The sequence below is a fragment of the Centroberyx affinis genome, unplaced genomic scaffold, assembly GCF_046629955.1.
Source record: "Centroberyx affinis isolate AG114_WGS23_722 - 3 ecotype Tasmania unplaced genomic scaffold, CSIRO-AGI_Caff_v1 ptg000432l_1, whole genome shotgun sequence".
In the NCBI taxonomy this organism is placed as follows: domain Eukaryota; kingdom Metazoa; phylum Chordata; class Actinopteri; order Beryciformes; family Berycidae; genus Centroberyx; species Centroberyx affinis.
Genome location: NW_027279096.1, coordinates 249164 through 268693, shown reverse-complemented (window position 1 = coordinate 268693; position 19530 = coordinate 249164). Strand labels below are relative to the sequence as shown.

The window sequence follows — 19530 nt, the reverse complement described above, 5'->3', positions numbered from 1 at the left end:
CCCCTTCTCCAGCATCTTCACCAGTTCCTCTTCCTCCCCCTTGTTACTGTTCTACTTCTCTTCCTCTTCCCCTCCTTCTTCATGCCTTCTTCTACCTTTTCTCCTTCTACTCCTCTCTCTCCTTTCCTTACAAATCTCCTCCTCCATCTTCCCTCATCCTTCTCCTCTTCTTTCTCCTCTACCCTCTCACATTCATTTTCTCACTCCACACTCCTTGTCATCCTCCCCCTCTCTTTCCTCCCTGTAGTTTCTTCTCCTCCATCCTCTCCTCTTCCACCTCTCTCTTCCTCCAGCTCTCCTCCGTCCCCACCACCACCTCCCCGGTCCCTTCAGCGGTGATTGTGTCCGAGAGATAAGCCGGGTGTCAGACATAAAATGTTCTCCAATTTCTCTCTGTCTGGCACTGGTGAGAAACAGGCAGATTGAATGATAGGGAGAAAGAGAGAGAGAAAGAAGGAAAAGAGAGATACAAACAGACAGAGGGAGAGGGAGAAAAGAGAGGAGAGGCAGACAGAGGCTGAGGGAAACACAGAGAGAGAGAGGGACAGACATTTACATTTTGGGCTTTTAGCTATCACTGTTATCCAGAACTGCTTGTTAAGTGCAAGAGCAGAATAAGCTGAAATTGCTTATTATAGTTTAAGAGCCCAGACAAGTATTGCTGAATATTTATGTATCATTAGAACAGAGAGGGATAGATTTTCTAAGTCAAAGTACTTTTTTCATTTTATTTGTTGTGTTTGTTTTTGTTGCATGCACTCAAAAATGTGTTTTCTCACTTAGAGGTGACTAAGGGACAAGTGGAGAGAAAGAAAAGAGAGACGACAGACCAAGACAGCGCGGGTGAAAACAACCAAAAATAGCCTCTTCCCAAAACCCCTGAAAGTGATATTTAGTTCCTGCACCTCTACCCTTTAGCCAGGCTGGGGCAGGACAGCCAGACAGTCGTTGTCTGATTGATTGTGCAGAAAAGAGGAGAGGAGAACGGTTGCCATGGGGACTGGGAGAAGGGTCGTTTTTTTTTCCAAGGACCAGTAATTGGTGATAAACTTGGAGGGAGGGGCTGGAGGGCGGCAATCAGACGCAGCGAAGCACGACGAGTTTTGCAGAACCGAAGAAGTGCTTCAGGACTCTGGCAGTGTGTGTGTGTGTGTGTGAAGTCCGTTTGTGTGTGTGTGAGAGAGAGAAAGAGAGTGGGAGAGAGAGACATTTTGTGTATATGTGTGAGGTTGTGTGCCAGAGTTTGCTTGTGTGTGTGTGTGTGTGTGTGTGTGTGTTCCAATCAGCTGGAGGTGGCTGAAGACAAGGTGTTAATGAAATTTATAAAAGGAAACTGTTCTGAATTGTGTCCCGCTGAGCGATGCTCCATACAACACTACAGACTCCGAACCTCTTCTCCTCGCAGAATCAAGTTCAACCAAAACCCATGTTCATTTGCAGCCACAGCCTGCAGGATGTCGGGATGTCGAGGATTACACCTGGGAGCTGCAAAGTCAAGTCAACAGTCAAGGGTATAGGGCGGGATTCACTTCTCCAATCCACTTTTTTTGGTGTCCAAGCCAGGAATTAATTGAGCTGCACACCCTGAATGTACAAAATATCCCTTTTAGTAGTTTTGTTTTTCAGTAGTCCCTTTTTGGCGATCCACATCTCAGCTGTCTCAAAGCTTCAAAATCCTTCTCCAGCTCGTCTGCTTCTCTTTATCTCCATCTCCTCCTTTGTGATTGAGATTGAAGGGAAATCAATAAGGGATAATGGCTTTTACCTGGATTCACCTCATCAGTGTACTTCATGAAAAGTTTGTGCCTAATATTTTGTACATTCAGTGCACATTTAAGTCTAAACTCCTTCAAGTCCTTGTTCCTTCTACTTCCCTCAACCTCTAGCAAAAGTCTTTCGATGGTGATGTACATTTTCAAAGAAACTTGGAGCATTAGGTAATTAAGCAATTATGTGATAAGAAATTTGTTTCTTTTCGTAGCCCTCTGAGACACACATACATGTACGCATTTCACCAGAGGGGTCAGAGTGCAGGATGGGTGTGTGTGGAGTATGCAGGGGTTCGAAGAAAAGGAAGTAGTCTTCCATGAGTAGAAAGCTTTTCATGAACATGAACCATGCAAGCCGAACTATGTAAAATATATTAGGAATGTCAAGTGTGTAAAGGAGGAAAACCAGACTGTTTTAATTCTTAACTTAATTCCTGAACATTTGGCTGGAGATTTGGACACTGACACTATTAGACGTTGTATATGAATTAATAGTAAAACAAACTGATTTATACACAATCTGAATGCAGTCTCTCTCTTACTGAAATCACTTTCCCCCACATCTTCCTTCTATCTCCTATCCGTAGTCCTAATAAAAGCCGGGAAGCCATTTTATGTAGTCAGTCAGTAATGAGGGGGTTGGTTTGGACTGGAAACCAAATGCTGCTGTTTGCATTTGCAAGATATTTAGTCATAAAGGTCAAACTGTGAGCAGAATAGAATACAACTGGAGGAAAATTATCTGACTCTAGGATGACATAGTCAACACTAATATTCTCCATTTTGCTGGTTTCAAATGTTTTTCTGATCAAATGCAGTTCATGGCTGCAGGCCGGCATCTGGTGGGTAAACATAGCATGTTAAAATCAATATGTTTTCATTTGGCTGCTGAGCTGAAGGAATTTAAAATAATCTACTTAATGAATGTTAATGTTAGCCTTATGTAAACATTATTTAGCTAATTTCTGCATCTGCATATTGCTGGTCGGCTACAAAGTCTCTCTTGGGCTCAAACCCTTTCATCTCTCTCATCTCTTCCTTCTTCCTCTCTTCTTTTATCCCAGCTCATTTGCTCCCTGCTCCCTCCACTTGACACAAGGATCATCCTCTTAAGATATGACATGTGGTTCACCTCCATTAAAGAAGCAATCTAGGTACTGACAGCGATGGAGATATATGAAAGTGGTTCCCAACTTTTTTCTTTCTTTCTTTCCTTTTTCATCTCAGAACCCTATAATTCACCTGTAGAGACTATTCACCTCAATCCCCCTGATAGGCGGCTCTCTGACATGTCATTACAAGACATTAGTCACCATTCAGGCAGAAAAATAACAGCAGGTTGATAACAGCAGGGTTTAATAACATGTTGTACACTGCAGTTAGTGAGCAACATATAATCAGGAAAAAACATGTCAATCATAACTATAAATATTTTGCTAAATTACTGCTCTTAGAGAAGATTATACCTTTTAGTGAACTAGGGGGTCACTTCTGCGTGGGGCACCAAAATCTGAACTGTTGAGTAGAGGGTGAAGAAGCTCTAACTTTTTATATAATCTGCCATATCTCATCATCTTAATCTAAATGACAAGTTATGTGATGATCAAGTAGAGACCAAAAAAATAAGCTTGGCAGGAGATTCATGTGCTTCCCCTTGTCCCTTAAGAGCGTCTCCTCCCGTTTCTATGACAGCTACTGTACTTATATCAGTGTGTGCTACTGTAGCACTGAGATAACAAAGACCAAAAAAAGAAAAGGCACGTTCTCCGAGGAAAATGTGTAAACCTGCTGACTCTACTTGTCACTACTGCTGTACTGGTCTGAAATATAACATTTCAGAGGATACAGAAGCAGAAGGCCTCAGACAGTAATGCATGTTATTGTGAAAATGCTGCAAGATGAAGCTCAATAACCTTTGATGTAATCAGTGCTCGTTTGATTAGTTTCCTTGACAACAAAGCAGATTTGGGAGTCTGAGCCGAGCGCTGAGGTCGTAATTGTTTTGGCTGGGAACAAGACAAACAAGAAGTGTGATGCATATGAACTGAACGAACTGGTCCGACCTGTCAAAGCATGAAGTTACATCTGAAAAACTTCACTACACATCTTATCTCTCTCCTCCGTTCTTGCTCTGTTTCATCTGCCTTCATCCCTCTGCCTTACACAACCGCTGCTATGACCTATATGGTAAAGGCCACTGTGCCTCGTGTGTATTTAAGCATGGCCTTGTGCGGATGTGTGTTCCCTGGTGGGTCTCCTGTCCCTGTGTGTGTGTGTGTGTGTGTGTGTGTGTGTGTGTGTGTGTGAGAGTGAAGGTCTCCTATGTGTGCGTCCCTTGCGGGTCTCTCCGGTGTGTATCTCGAGGTTCAGAGTGACCCTGATGTGTCAGCTCTGCTTAGAAGAATGAACTGAGAGCTGGTGGACCACTGTGACTCACTCACACACACACACACACACACATACAGGACGCCTCCTCGGGGCACTCCCTATGATCACTGTACCCCACCCACCCACTCACACACATACACCCACACACACACAGACCTGACATTTTTCCTCGAAGCACATCTGTAGGCTTCCATTTTATGGTTGTTGCATGACATTGTCATGAAATCCGCAGGCCAAGAAAAAGTTTCTGCCCACATTTATGTATGTACGTGTGTGTGTTATATACATACACTATGTATATGTGACGTGTGTTTGTGTGTGTATGTAGCACAACTAATCTTTTCACAGCTACCCTGCAGGGTAGCTTGCTTGTGTGCGTTTGTACATTAGTTTCTTAGAAGTAAAGAAGGAATGAAGTCTGAAAAATAAGTGGGTTACCATGAGGGCAATGCAGCACTGCAGGACATCAACCTTTTGGAAAACACACACACATAAAGTTTGTGAGAGTTAAAGGAATTATGCTCCATAGTTATACGCATGGTCAGTGACACACAGCACAACACACATACAAATGCACTCAGAGAACTGGCTGAATGTGTTTATTAGAGTTTCAGAGAGGCACAGATCAGTAAAACGAAGAGAAACATAAGCGAGAGAGAGAGAAAATATAATTACATTACTACACAGAGCGGAGTCTTTTCTCGACTCCTGCTGAGGTCTCGGCTGGAGGGCAGCTAGACACACACACACACATACACACACTTTCAAACACGTGTAACGGTGTTTAAACACTATGGCTAACATTGAGCTGAACATAATGTCGTCACCCCAGTGGAGGTGGAGCAGACGCGTTCCACATCCCGATCCCAGCACCTAACGCCCTCTGCTGTCCAAATAAATAAGTATACTTTACAACAGCGGAAAACCTGGGTGGCACACAGGCAACACTACAAGTTAGTGAAGATGGACAATATTCAGTGCAGATGGCATGGCAGTTGTTGACAGGTACAGAGTTAATGTGGAAAATACTTTGGATCGGGGTTCTGCTTTTGACAAAACATGTTTAAATTCAGATTTAAAATAAAAACAAGAATTCTTAATTATATTCACAGATTATGCTGCTAAATTGGTTTCCTGTGCTCACAATTTTTTTTAATGCGACTGTTGAGCCCCGCTTTGAGTTCTAATTAACAAACAAAATGGGTTATAAGGAAACTACATTGGTGTCATTGTTGGGATTATACCATTTTGTTGGGACAAAATAAACGTGGGTTATACATGAGGAACAAAAGAGACATTGGGTTACTCCAAAGTGAGTCATCCACAATTTGAAACTCTTTAAATACCACTAGTTATAATGATTAGCAAAACCGCCCATGTATATTGCCTCAAAATATTACGTGTGTATCACAGGCTTTAGCAAATGACCTACAGACAGGAGACAACATTGAGGAATGTGTAATGACAGGGGAGACTGAGCTGTAACAGGGAACAGTGGGACAGATTGTCAGTCTATAGCCTTGGACGGTTATTGATCAGGCCAGGGCAAAAATGGCAGAATATGGTTTTGAATAACTGAATATGGTTTCAAATGTGAACTACTTGAGGTGCACTTGATTTATTTTGACACAGAAACATCCTGAAAACTGGGCACATCATAAGAGACAACAATAAATCAAGTGCTTCTCTTATTTTGTCAAATATTCCAAAAATATTTTCAACATCCATTTTGCCCTGGTCTGTGACTAACTCTTCTTTTCTCAAACCAAATATCCACTTTTCAGGACACCCCCTTTCTCCTCCACTCCTCAAAAGACACACACATACACCTGTTCGCCCACACACACACACACACACACACACACAGACACGTATGCAAACATGCACACATGCGATTCTGACCACCTGACTATGGTCTATGCACTGTACGGAGCATGAAGGCAAATTAAAGGGCCTACAGAGCAATAGACACCAATCTAATATCTGTCACTACCTCAGTCTTTTTCTCGGTCCCCGTCTTGGTCCCAGTAGAACGGTTTCTGGACAAAATCAGGTTACAACCTTCTATGACTTGAGCTTTGCATGGCAGCTATCAAAATTCTGAGCTGCAGGATTATCCCAACAAATCTTCTTGGAGCAACAGTGCAGAAAGAGCGCTACAGGCATGTCAAAAAATTGTCAATCTGAATCAGCTACAACTGTATGTAAATAAATGTTTCTATTTTCTATAAAAACAATAAAAAATGTGTAGCCTTGAAACTTAGAAAGGGCAGTTGCTATGCACACTAAGCTAGTGCCTTGATAACCTGACTACATCTTCTCTGGAAAAATACAGTAGAGGTTTCTCTCAGCATGTCTTTCATGCTTCTGTCCCATCATGCAATACAGTGGTGATGTCATATGCCATTGACCAAAGGAAACAGTGGACTGTTTAAGGGTGGGGACCAGACTTGGTGCACATTGAGTTGGGGACGATTTAGGACATCTTGAGGGGCGACTGTGGTCCGTGAAACTGGTCTCTACCATTCCGTCCTTTAATGCCACAGCTCCCAGCCATTGTGCATCACATCAAGTAAGGATCAGATTTAATTTGTTTGTTCTTAAAAGTGATGCAGGTCAAAGCAACCCAGTGTAGGTCCATTTTAAATACGATCCTGTTGTCTATGTATTGTGTCCAGTTAATATTCATAAGAGCAGACGGCAGTGTAGGTCACACTCCACATGTCAGTGTCTATGCTTTCTGAGTGTCTGTCTGTCGTCCTGGTCCTACAGTCGCAGAATGATGATGTCACTGGAATGTTCAGAGGGCATCTGATGAGGCCGGCCATCCCCCCCTGGTGAAGGACAGACATACAGAAGGTTAGGGATGCAACATCAAAATTCAAGTTCACATGCTGAACTTCAGCCCATTTTCAGCAACTTTTGTAGAACAGTTTGTATTTTTAACCCATTTTAACATCAGAAGTAGCATAAATCACTTGACTCTAATGATCATGCTGAAACTATGAAACTTTAATGTATGGCCTTTATCCCTAACCCTTAAGTCAGTCTCACAGCAGTTCAAAGTCCCCTGAGAGGTCAAGCTTTAAGGTTTTCATCCTGTCTGAGGATCTCTGTGTCACAGCAGCCAGATAAGAGACTGCTGACAAGATGTGGGCTCAATAAGGAGCGGTGGAGAGAACAGATAAATACACACTCAGCACACTGAAAGACAATGGTCATGTCTGACATGTCAGTTTGAACACCTTTGCTTGATGAGGAAATTAATTCCCATCAAAACTACGCATATCCGTAAGCATTCGTGTTATCATTAAAAGGTTGACATGTTTACATCAAGCACACTAGATATAAAATGGTATATCTAGTGTGTGTCATCCACTAATCTGTGTGTCTTACCTTCTGCTCAGAGTTCATTATCGGACATCTCTAAAGAGCTGAAAGATAAACAATAGAGGGGTTATCACAGGCAGAGAGATGGACAGATGGAGAAACTGGGAAGTGCAGAAAGAGAGAAATAGAGAGAGAGATGAATACACAGAGTGATGAGCCATGGACAAGAGAGAAAAATTGAGGGAAAAGAGATAAACAGCCCGACTGATAATGACATGCAAACTGCGAGGGAAGTAACAGAAGAAGTGTGTTTGAGTGTGAGAGTGAAAGAGAAAGAGAGGTGTACTGGAGTGATCCTGTGAACCTGTCGAGTGTGATATTAACAGTCAACAGTCATGCCAAACGTTGTCACTGCATTTGCATTGAGAACAGCAGCAGTCATTCTCTTTCTCTCTCTGTCTATCTGTCTGTCTCTCTCTCTCACACACACACACACACACACACACACACACGTCAAACTTGCATAAGAACCGGTCAGTCAGGCGGCCAGTCTCATTCATACATACACACACAAACACACACAAGGTCAGTGTTGTTACGTTGAACATCGAACATATCCATGTGCAGTCAATCTCTCTCTCACTCACACACACACGCTCACACACAGCATATACACCAAGCAGAAGCCCCCCACACACACACACACTCACATCCATCAACCCAGCTTCTGCTGCTATCCCAACACCAAGGCAATCTCAGAGCCACCACACTTCCTCTCCTGCTGTCAAACATTTCATAGAGTCAATAGACTGAAAGAAAAGAATCAATAGAAAGTATCTGGAAGGCAACAACGTGGCAAATGTGCAATCATGTTACTGCCTGGGAAAGTAATAATGGGGACTACAATGTTCCTATAATGTGCAGTAAAGTGAGGAGAGGTATGGGATGGCTAGAACCAGTAGGATAAGACAACTGCATCATCATCATCATCGTGGACATTTGGTCCCGCAGCACCGACACTGAGGTCAGAATGATTTTGACTGGGTCCAGACAATCTATTTTCTATACAAACACTACAGAACAGAACAGATGGAGAGGATGATATTGGTGTTGTTGGATGGGTCTGATCCAATGTCAGCCCACTGATTTAGTTTCTCAAAATACGCCCCAGCAAGCCTAAGGGGACAAGTGAATTGGAGGAGGGCTTTCAAGGTGGACGTTGGTCAAATTTTAGTATGCAGCTCTTCAAACGTGTTATTCTCTCTTTTGACAAAGCATGCTTTGGCAGAATAACTCTTGTTCCAATGCTGGTTCCAAGTCCAAACCTTCTGCGATATGAAGATGCTGTTGTCTACTCCTTCTCACATGCTATTATGGTCTGAGTTCTTAAACATTTTCAGAGCAGGACCCAAATGAGTAAGCTAAGTCTCTTGTCCTGGAACCCAGGCTCACAAAAACACAGTGTTTTAGTCTTGCGAAAGTCTTGGGCCCACAGCCCATTTTGGGTCCCAACCCATAGTTTAAGAATCCAGATCCTGTCGTGATGAGTAAATCAAAGGTGAATCATGAGACAGAGATCATTCATCCTGCCCAGGTGCAACCCCGCCCCCGCTGTTCTGTCGGCAGCAGTGAAGCTTTGCATTGTAAAACATTCCTGATTGCCCACGTTCTCCTTTATTGATCTTGCGTCACAATTAAAACTCTTAATTCTGATTAGAGATCAGTTTCCCCATTCCCAAATCCTGACCTAAACTATTAAAAGAAACTGCACAACTGCCACAAGATGAGTGGAAATTTGTTCTGCTCTTTACTGGGGGAGTGAGGCTGGGGGTTGGACCGCCTGTTCAGCATGAATGTCTCTGATTAGCCAGCAGCTTTAGATCGAGCTGCACAGTTAACCTAGATCAGTCCCTCTGATTGGTAGATCGACTCACAGAAAGTGCGTCTTGGCTGAAAGCTGCTACGCTGTTCCGCATCTCATTCTCACTGCCGCGCAGCGGTATCAATGACACGTTACCGTGACGAGTATCCAACGGCAACACACGGCTTACGCGTGACTGCTGCACCCCATCTACAGGCCACACATCACCATCATACTGTAATGAAGAGTAGAAAGAGAACAAAAGTTTATAAAAGTGTGGGTTTATACTATATCAGTATGTTGCACTAAAAAGCCTGTGACATGGATTTTCAATCAAATCCAACACCCAAAAGTGTTTGATGGGCACATCTTGTTATACACAGCATGTATCAGACCTGGGTTAAACAGTGTTTGATTTAACGTGCTTAGAGGACCAGATGGGTGGAGCCTGTCAAATATGAAAATACAATGAGTACCAGCAAGTTTAGACAATCACAGGTACAACTATTGGAAACCAAATTTTGTATACTTTTCTGTGATTGACAACTTACGTGACACCATCTTAATTGCCCTGCTGCTTTAAACACCACCCACTGGCACTCCCTGCTAGTTAAAACAATCCCAATACTACTTGATCAAAGTCTGGCCTAAAGGATTATTGGGCAGTGGAAAAAACAAAGTCAGTATTCAATAATCATCATTAATCTTCATTAATTTTCATGCTTGCAAATAGTGGAGTTGCAAATGATCAATTATGTCTGTTAAAGGATAAGGCCGGTGTTTTTTAATGCATTGCTTACCGTCAACAAATCCTATGAAAATAATAAAATCAACAATGCGTTTGCTCTACTCCCGTTACTTTCTGACTTCCCACGTATCGTTTTTAGCCGTCAACCCGGAAGACATTGGCTCCAACTGTAAGCTAAAAACCTTTAAATACGGCTCACAAAGACATAGTTTCAATTTTAAAAATCGCTAACTGTTACCACGAAAAGTCAAGCTATTGTAGTTATTACCAAATCAAATTCAAATGGGAACAAATTCTTCATCACGCCGGGGACTATTTTCGGTGCTACAGAAAAAGTCAGCTGGCCTGGTGCATCGTGATGATGAAATATGCTGCCCAGAGCAACGGCATGGCTCTTTGATGTGTTTTTAATTGTTTTTTTAATACAATGGAGTTCTATGGCTGCTGGGACATGGCTTCATTGGGCACCGGCTACATGGACGAGACTTGCTAGCAAAACAAAATCATTGCTGATTTTGTTATTTTCATAGGATTGGTTGACGGTAAGCAATGCATTAAAAAACACCGGCCTTATCCTTTAAGGAGAGTCAGAATAGTGGAGTGTGTGTGTGTGATCTCACCTGGATACTGAGAAAAGTAGCTAACCACTCCCTCATCTCTGACTGAGTGTCACAGCAGAGACACCTGCAAAGAGAGAGGATGAAGTGACGGAGTGTGTGAGACAATCAGAGTGTGGGGAGGGCAGCAGCAAGGGAGAGAGAGGCAGGAAGGCATTGGGAGAAACAACAAAAACTGCGAAACAAACCAGAAAAGAGAGAGAGAGAGCAGCAGCAGCAGCAGAGATTAACTGAAATTGACATATTCTCTCTCACAGCGCCTGGTGGTAGCGCTGAGAGCGTAAACACCAAGTGTGATTCCTAATTTAAACTCCCGACAAAGAGAAACACTGATTAGGACCCTCAGCATGTGTCTGCGTGTGTGTGTGCTGCGCTGTGTGTGTGCGGGGTGTGCGTGCGTCTGTGTTATGTCTGTCTGTGCGCGTGCGTCTGTGTATTTCTATGCCACTCAGCTTGCCGTCAGATAGCCCTCTGAGTCATCAGCCGCGCCGTGTTGCTGAATAGGGAGCCTTTATTTATGCAGTCATTATTATGAGCGCAGGCTTGGACCAAACAATTATTCAAGTGCTGCTCTCCACTGAGACACAACAAAAACAAAACATTGATATATGAATCACACCCATACAGCCTTTAGAACAGAACAGTATACAAACTCAAACACCAATCCACCCACGCACACACCCACACACACATAAATGGGCAAATGCATGCTGTGCATACATAGGTGCACACACACAGGCGTAAATGTAGCTACAATCAGGGGAGTTAACACACGTGCTAACACACATCGCGTACAGAGAGTTCCTCCCGCTCACTGTAGGGGTTGCATCATTAGCAGGGTTAACAGAGCTCATTAGTGCTTGTTAGGAATCATTATGTCAAGAGGACTGCCACCCTACTCTAGCACGCGCGCACACACACACACACCTGTAATCTTTTACATTCCATTTAATTTTTTTAGGCAATTAGCTGGGCCTCTCATCCGGAGCAATATCCAAAATGTGCAGAAGTATAAGCAAATGTTAATTTATTATTATCATTATGGGTTTCCAGGGCATTAGGAAGCCACAGAACAAAAGTTGGATAATTTCAGAAGGTTTATCAGTATCCCCTTAAGCTACACTGCAGAGACTGCCAATATGCTAAAAGTAGCAGTAGAGAGTTTAGTAGTAGGTCTGACAGTAGCAGCAACAGGGTAAAACTAATTAACATAATCAAGTGCGGGTGGGGAAGGAAGACTGGGAGAAGATCAGCAAATGATGACCCACAGGCACTGGCCCATCTACTGCATACACACACATACTTTTTCCACTTTCTTTCTCACCTCATCTCCATCCACTCTTGCCCTCTCCAAGTTTTCTTTTGCGTAAATACAAAATTCCTCACTTATATCTCCCTCTCTGCATGACACCTTCCCTCTCCCTCTCTCCCTTCCTCCATCTCCCCTTCATTCCGCTTTATCTTTCCTCCACTCTCTCTCTACTTCTTCCCTCCCTCCCCCCTCTTTCCATCTCTTCCTCTCAGGTGTGTTTTGTGCTGTGAGGGACATGTGATGATGGAGCGTGACGGAGAGATGTTACTGCCTACAGCGTGACGAGAACAGCACTCCCATTACAACAGCTCCGGAGCCTGCTGCTGTTGACAGTGAAGAGCCTACTGTAACGTGAAGACACATACACACACACACACACTCACACACATATACAAACACACAGACCTCAAAATGCATGCACACAGATGCATACATATGCAACTACATGTATAGACTGATGCACACACACCCAGAAGGATGTATAGGTGAACAGACCCAGTTTAGAATAAAGGCATCGTTACAGGTGTACTTCATGTGCGTTTCCCTCCTGGGTGGAGCTGACCTTTCATATGCCTCCGTCTCTACACACTCATGCAGGGATCTGACCCGTTTTCCGGAGAACTCGCTAGCTTTCTCCAACAGTGTTTACATGCACATCAAAAATGTGATGATAATGTGATTAAGGCAGTGATGCGAGAAAGTCAGGACACAGCATACTCTGATTCCATTTATGCTTACTTCAACTAAGAGGATAATCACAGTTCCATATGTGGAGTACTCTGATTTTATTCACATTAATTGACACCAGTTAGGACTTAGTCGCATTTCTTGAACTGTGGTCAAGCTGCGCAGTCTGTACTGGGCTGGACCAAAATGGCGGACGGAAGGAGTCAACACTTTCTGTTGCTTTGTCAGTGTCAGAAAAACGTAAGGTTTTTTGGTTGATTTTCCAGAACATCTGAACACGTTCACATCCACTGGAAAGCCACTAAAGCACTAAAGGCTGCATGCTACAGAGCTAAAAAGCTGTGTAGAATCATGGCTGTAATTGTTTTGGTAAAATCTGATAGTGGTGGGACAGGAATCTGTCTGCCTGTTATTTTTTTTAGGAAAAAAAAACAAACCTCTGATTCCCACAATTCTCTCTGGATACTTGAACTCCTGTAAATTAGATTATTATGGGGAGTTGTCAAATCATGGAATCTTAATGATAAGATGCATTAGTCTAACTATTACCTTACGCACAGTTTTGATAATGGTCGCATTATTGTGCGCATATAAATGTAGCTAGTGTGGCCTCAGTACATCTTGCATGCTACAGTTAGCACACACTCACACACACACACACACACACACACACTTTTCACAAGGACTACAGCTTTTTGTGAGCCAAAAACTGACTTATGTCCAACATTAATTACAAGACAAGAAATTCAGCCCGACCTGGACAGAGTCTGCATTTTATTTCTCCAAACATTTCATTCTTCCAGACAGCCTCCTCTAAAAGAGGTTTGGATAAACAAGGCTATACTGTCTCTGTCTGGTAATTGTGAAGCTCAATAAATAGACCACGGTACCAGGCTAGGGGTTTGATTGCCAACAGGGCCACCAATGTAAAAACGTATGTACTGGGATCAAAAGGTCCACCAAACCATGAATGCTTGTGTGAAAGCTGTGTTGAGGAGACACCATGGACAGGATTGCTCTGGGCTGGCATTAGACCGCTGCTGTTGTATATAAATGGACCATACACTGTGCATACAGCACTGCACAGATACTCACCACTGCTGCCTCTCTGGCTTGTCTTGTTTCTTATTCTCATACACCACTGTCAGTCCCCAACTAGAGACAGAGGGAGAGAGAAAGACAGAAAAACAAAATGGTATCAACAACAGCAGTAGTGCTCATTATTTGGCTTAGTCTGCCCCCTCGTGGACACACTGATCATGATGATTATTTTTTTTCAGCCCTAAATTACTGTTTCAAATTATTTTTAATAGAACGTGAATTGATCAGTGGGTTCCACTAGTTTAAAGGAGTGGTTCTCAACCTGTGTGCAGTGTGTGAAGTAAAGCTCAGGTGCACCTAGGGATTTGGTTCAAATGTAAAGAACATGAGAGTCGAACAAAAATATTTGATTAAGTTCATTAAAATTCATGTATTCTCCGGCTAAATGGATTTTGTCCAGCATTTATTTGCATTATTTAACCAATGCTTGATTAATTTGATCATATAACTGGTGTGCAGTAGAGTAGGCTGAGGAATGCCTGAGCTAGTCACCACTTGCCAATGTTTTTATTCAATATATTTAGCAACAAAATTCATCACACAGCTCAACGCTTCAGAGGTATGTGACTGAGTGAAATGATGGATTAAATCCTTCCTGCGAGACCTCACCATAAAGGAGGCCTAGCTTGCTAAGGTAGTGTAAATCCCCTCATAACAAAATCATCTTTTTATGGTGAGATTAAAAACAGTGTGGCACAGTGTGGCACAACCTTTCTATGAATGTTAAATAAGACTGATAGGTGCGTATCCTCTTCCAGGGAAAAAGGTGAGTATTCTCTGTATTCACAGATGGGAATACACTGTATGCTCCAGGGAAAAAGCTGGTATTATTCTTTTTGCCCAGAGAATGAGGTGTGTATAGACACTATACCCTTGGAAAAGATGTGGATATATCCCATGTATATATTCTATACTCTTGACTAGACTACAGGTGCTCACCAGGTGGGAGGACGGAGTTTCTTCTTGATACCCAGATAGACCTTTAGGTTCTTCACTGGCCAGTCACGCTCTGGACGGTTACTCTGACAGACAGAGAGAGACAGAAAGAGAATAAATGGCTCTGTGACAGAGAGAAAGAGAGAGAGCAAAACAGAAAGAGAAAGAGAGAGAAAGACTGTTGTGTGTGTGGGTTTGTGTGTGGCATGTGATTGAATGAGCGACTGAATTAGCATGTGATTAAGTTTGTGCGTGTATGTGTGTGTAAGGGAGAAAGAGAGAGACAGAGTGTATTGTATGAATGAGTCTGGGTGTGTGTGTGTGTGTGTGTGTGTAGTGTGTCTCTGCCCGTCTTACCCTGACTTCCTTGTACATTCTGAGAGAGGTGGCATTGAGGATGAAGTATCGATCATGGAAGCTTCCAGAGGACAGTCCCAATCCCAGGATGCTCCGCTCCTCTCGGAATTTCATCATCCCGTGTTTGGACATATCCACTTTACTGGCTGGAGGACAGAATCAGCAAGAATACAATGATGTAAAGGTACAACAACACACTGATTTAGAGAGAGAATATTAGTTTTGTTTGCATGTTTGTGTGTGTGTGTGTACCCAGGTAGACGATCATTGCCTCCATGGCAAGGTGTTTCTTGATGAGCAGATGAGAGTCGGTGCCGAGGGAGTGAAGGATGGGCAAGACGCGCTCCTGATGTTGCAGCGGACGTTCTGGAGGAGGGAAGGATATGGATTTCCCCAAGGGGATCAATGAAGTGCTATCTTATCTTATCTTATGGCAAGACAGGTTGGTAAAAAACAAACCTTCAGTAACCTCACACACAATTTGAACATTTTAAAATAAGCCTTGCAGGCAAATCACTTGTTTACATGGCAATTATGTATTTTAGTATCAGTGAAGTAAGACCAAACATGGGATCTGAGATATGGGATTTGTCATTCTCAAATTAATAGACTGAGCTCCTGATACCAGAACTGATAGTTTACAATGGGAAAACATCAGTCTTGATAAGATTTGAAGTTTTAAAGGTGTTTTTATGTTTGCAAACAATGAAATATAGTCTTCCTGTGGTTTGAATTACAATAGCATTACTTTTTATCCTTCAACAATTTGTGATTTTACGTGTATATTCCATACTCAAAAATATTGTTTAAGTCTGCAACTTTTGCTGTTGTTGTAGTGCAAAAGTACAGTCTGCAGTAAACAACTGACTGACAGAATTTTCTCAAAGTATTCCCATCAGTCTTTCTCTGTCTACCTTCCTTCCTCACTATCTGTCATCCTCCCTCTGGCCTGGAAACAGCGGGTAGGGTCTCTGACCAATGACAGGAAACCTGCCAGAGTCAGTTCAGTGTGACTGGCATTGGTAAAACAACCTTCAGGCTTCCTGGTGGGGAGCCAGATGGCCCACATACCAGGATCAAAACAAACAATGACAGATATGTGCAGTGCTCAGAATAACCTTTTTGCCTCTGTGGAGTTTGTGTGCCACTTTGAGTAGGTGCACTATCCTCAGGCTGCAGGTTGAGAGCAGAGCATTTTACAAGCTTTGTTTCGTTGTTTTTGTTTTGCTGTGGGTCTTTTCATCTTGCATGCTCATTTGACACTTCGTATTTGGTCTCATGAATTATAGTTACCAGCAGCCACTGTGGAGGTCCAGGCATTGAAGTCCTTTTGGACAAGTCACATTGATTCAATTTCACAAGCTTTGGTGACAATGGCAAGTCATGAATTCATTGAGCCAGCTGAGGAGTGGCTGGATTACTGGCTGTTTGACACTATGACCAAAAGTGAATGTTGTCAAAAGTTTACAAATGCAGCCACTAGGGGCACAATTGTGACTTTGCTGTGGTTCTCCCAGGTGTAAATCAGTTCCTGATTAGACAGCTAAAATGAAAACCAGCAGAACTGAGAACCACCAAGGGCAGAATTCAAATCTTAGATTAAATTCTGCCAATTAGCATTCATTATGTAGACACTATGTAAATGTTTTTATATTTTTATTAAAATTGAACACTCCATACACTCTCCCCCCCTCTCACCTATTTCCTCCTTCTCGCTGATCTCCCAGCAGCTCCAGTAGTCTTTGTCTTTAACCGGTATGTTGCGGCGGTCCAGAATCTCACAGGTCAGCTCTGCCGCTGTCATAGATCCGGGGATCTGAGGATAGGAGTCACACTTTAATGCTACAGGGTTATTATCCTTTCCTCAGTGATAGGCTAAGATTGGCTGCATGCTTATTTTGTGAAGCTCAGGGGTGACCAAGTTAATCTAACCTAATCCAACTACTAACCTAACTATTAAGAGATTTATATACTGATATTTCTGCTGTAGCACTAATCTACACAAGAGGGCATCAGCTAAATGTCAAAACTGTAAAATGTAAAGGCTGTTAGGTGACATTAGATGGGCTCAAGGTGAGGCCACATGGTTGTAAGTCCAGGGGTCAGAGGTCACCTTGACATGTTGCTCTGCTGTGTCCTTCTTCTCCTCCAGGTACACTGTGCAGATAAAATGCCCTGAACCAGTGGCCTACACACACATACACACACACACACACACACACACACACACACACACACACAAAGTAGAGAGAGCCACACAACAGCAAACAATAAGTACTGCAACACCGGTTTTACAAATACAGTACAATACTTAATATGTAAATTATAAGTCATATATATATGACTCATATAGGTATGTATGTGGATTTAAATGGTGAATACTTGAAAGTCATGTACTCTGACATAAATGGGGAACATAAATGAAACACGTCACGAAGGCATAAGGAACATATGTGCCATAGTATACAAAGCATCACTTTGAAAGTGGCCACATTCATGCAAAGTGTTGACAGAACAGTAGCTAAGTTCATTACAACTTCCTTTTGGGTTACATAAAACTATTAAAATTGTATAGTGAGAGTAGTGTGTGACTCACAGGAACTTTCGTGTTGAGTTTCTCTCGCACTTGGATGATAACGGTGATCTCATCCAGCTGCCTCTTCAGCTGCTGCTCATCCACCTGGAAATAAGCATGCACGCACGCATACACACACACAAAAAATTAATCCATCGTCAATTGCCATAATACATGAATTGCTGCATCATATCAATGTTTAGATCTTCAGCTGAAATCTCCACCTGCTTTTTCTAACCACCAAATTAACTCATTGTTATTTTTTTAAGCCACAGGAAACTAGGACTTCCTATACACGATGTTTGAGCACATGACATAGCATGTCACTGCATTTTAATCTCTTCTAAAAATGAAATCATGCAATTAAAATAAAGCTTTCTATAGTGGGCTGGTTATCTTGCGTGAGAACAAAATAGTAGGTATGACTGCAGGGATTCAATTGTAAGCTCATGATAAACTGTCCTAATCCTCACTCTAACATTAGCTCCCTCTCTTCCCTCGTCCTTTCCTGTCCCTCTACTGTCAATTTTCTTTTTTTTTTTTTAAGATTTATTTTTGGCATTTTATGCTTTATTTGAGAGATATAGTGAGAGAGAGACAGGAAGGTATGAGGACCACGGGCCGGATTCGAACCCGGGTCGCTGCAGGAAGGACTGAGCCTTATGGTACGCGCCCTACTCGGTGAGGTCACCAGGGCGCCCCCTACTGTCAATTTTCTGAAAAACAAAACAAAACAAAACAAAACAAAACAAAACAAAACAAAACAAAACAAAACAAAACAAAACAAAACAAAACAAAACAAAACAAAACAAAACAGGTGCCTTTCACATACACTAAAAGAAAGAAAATACATTGAGCTGAATACAGGGTCAACCATCATCCCCCTTGTCAAGCAGTGAGTCTAACCTCGAAGATGTGTGTGTAGTGCTGTATGAGGTCCTCGATGACGCGGCCAGCTGTGTAGTCCTTCCCATCGGTCTGGAACAGTGTGGGACCGAACACTATGGCCAGGTTATGGAGATTCATCTGGTTCAGCTCAGAAAAACGCTGCACACTGACACACACAATGGAAACACAGGGACACACACACATGGGCATATGCATGCAAACACAAAGAAAAACACAAGAGGCAGTCTGTGTGTGTCTGTGTCTGTGTGTGTGTGTGTGTGTGTGTGTGTGTCTCACCAGTAGAGATGGTTGACCAGGGCTCGTAGTGTAGCCTTGTTCACACGGGGCAGTCTGCTCAACAGCAACTGGTACTGGGAGATTTTCATACTTTCCTCCTGGAGGGCTGGAGGGAGAGTGTGAGTGAGTGAGTGAGTGAGGAGAGAAGGATGAAGAGAGAGAAAAAAGAGAAATCCAGGAGCACAATGAGTGAGAGAGAGCGTGAGAGACAGAAAGAAGGAAAGAACAGAAGAGAGAGTGAGGGAGAAGAGAAAGCGAGGGGCAGAGAGAGATGGATGGAGAAGAAAGGGACAGTGAAAGAAAGGGAGAGAGGCAGAGAGAGGAAGAAAAAGAGTGAGAGAGACGTGGGGAAAAAACAGAGAGAGCAATTGGGAATAGATAAGAGGATGAGAGTGAGATTTAAAGCCTAGTTAGAGAGATCAGAGGGATTTACTGTAGCGCTCTGCAACAAAGGCCAGATTTACTTGTAGGCTGTGATGTGAAAAAGTCCTCTCCTGACTCCCAGTCATTTGTGAGTGCAGGGTGTTATTTCAGGTGTAACATATAAAACAGTAGAAATTGAAACTTAACAGTGTGGACAATGAGCTGCTGGCTGTCTCTAGGGTTCAACTAATATGGGTTTTTGATGGTTGATACCAATAACAACATTTTTGGATTGAGCCTG

The 19530-nt window shown here is 42.7% G+C and overlaps 1 protein-coding gene across 4 annotated transcripts in view; it reads right to left on the bottom strand.

The window, feature by feature from the left end:
- Nucleotides 1-5180: 5180 nt before the first annotated feature.
- The window catches only part of LOC139642099 (arf-GAP with Rho-GAP domain, ANK repeat and PH domain-containing protein 1), a 43117-nt gene continuing 28767 nt past the window's right edge, over nucleotides 5181-19530 (bottom strand). For 3 of the 4 annotated variants that reach the window (XM_071516820.1, XM_071516819.1, XM_071516817.1), the window contains 13 exons: nucleotides 18867-18972; nucleotides 18588-18735; nucleotides 17703-17786; nucleotides 17220-17294; nucleotides 16805-16922; nucleotides 15359-15472; nucleotides 15107-15252; nucleotides 14753-14835; nucleotides 13808-13867; nucleotides 10717-10780; nucleotides 9422-9583; nucleotides 7554-7591; nucleotides 5181-6991 (listed from right to left, as the gene is read on the bottom strand). In XM_071516820.1, coding sequence (XP_071372921.1) covers nucleotides 7571-7591; nucleotides 9422-9583; nucleotides 10717-10780; nucleotides 13808-13867; nucleotides 14753-14835; nucleotides 15107-15252; nucleotides 15359-15472; nucleotides 16805-16922; nucleotides 17220-17294; nucleotides 17703-17786; nucleotides 18588-18735; nucleotides 18867-18972 — 1181 coding nt within the window. In that variant the 3' untranslated portion in view covers nucleotides 5181-6991; nucleotides 7554-7570. The remainder of the gene's footprint in view (nucleotides 6992-7553; nucleotides 7592-9421; nucleotides 9584-10716; nucleotides 10781-13807; nucleotides 13868-14752; nucleotides 14836-15106; nucleotides 15253-15358; nucleotides 15473-16804; nucleotides 16923-17219; nucleotides 17295-17702; nucleotides 17787-18587; nucleotides 18736-18866; nucleotides 18973-19530) is intronic. The other variant, XM_071516818.1, reaches the window with a different exon arrangement.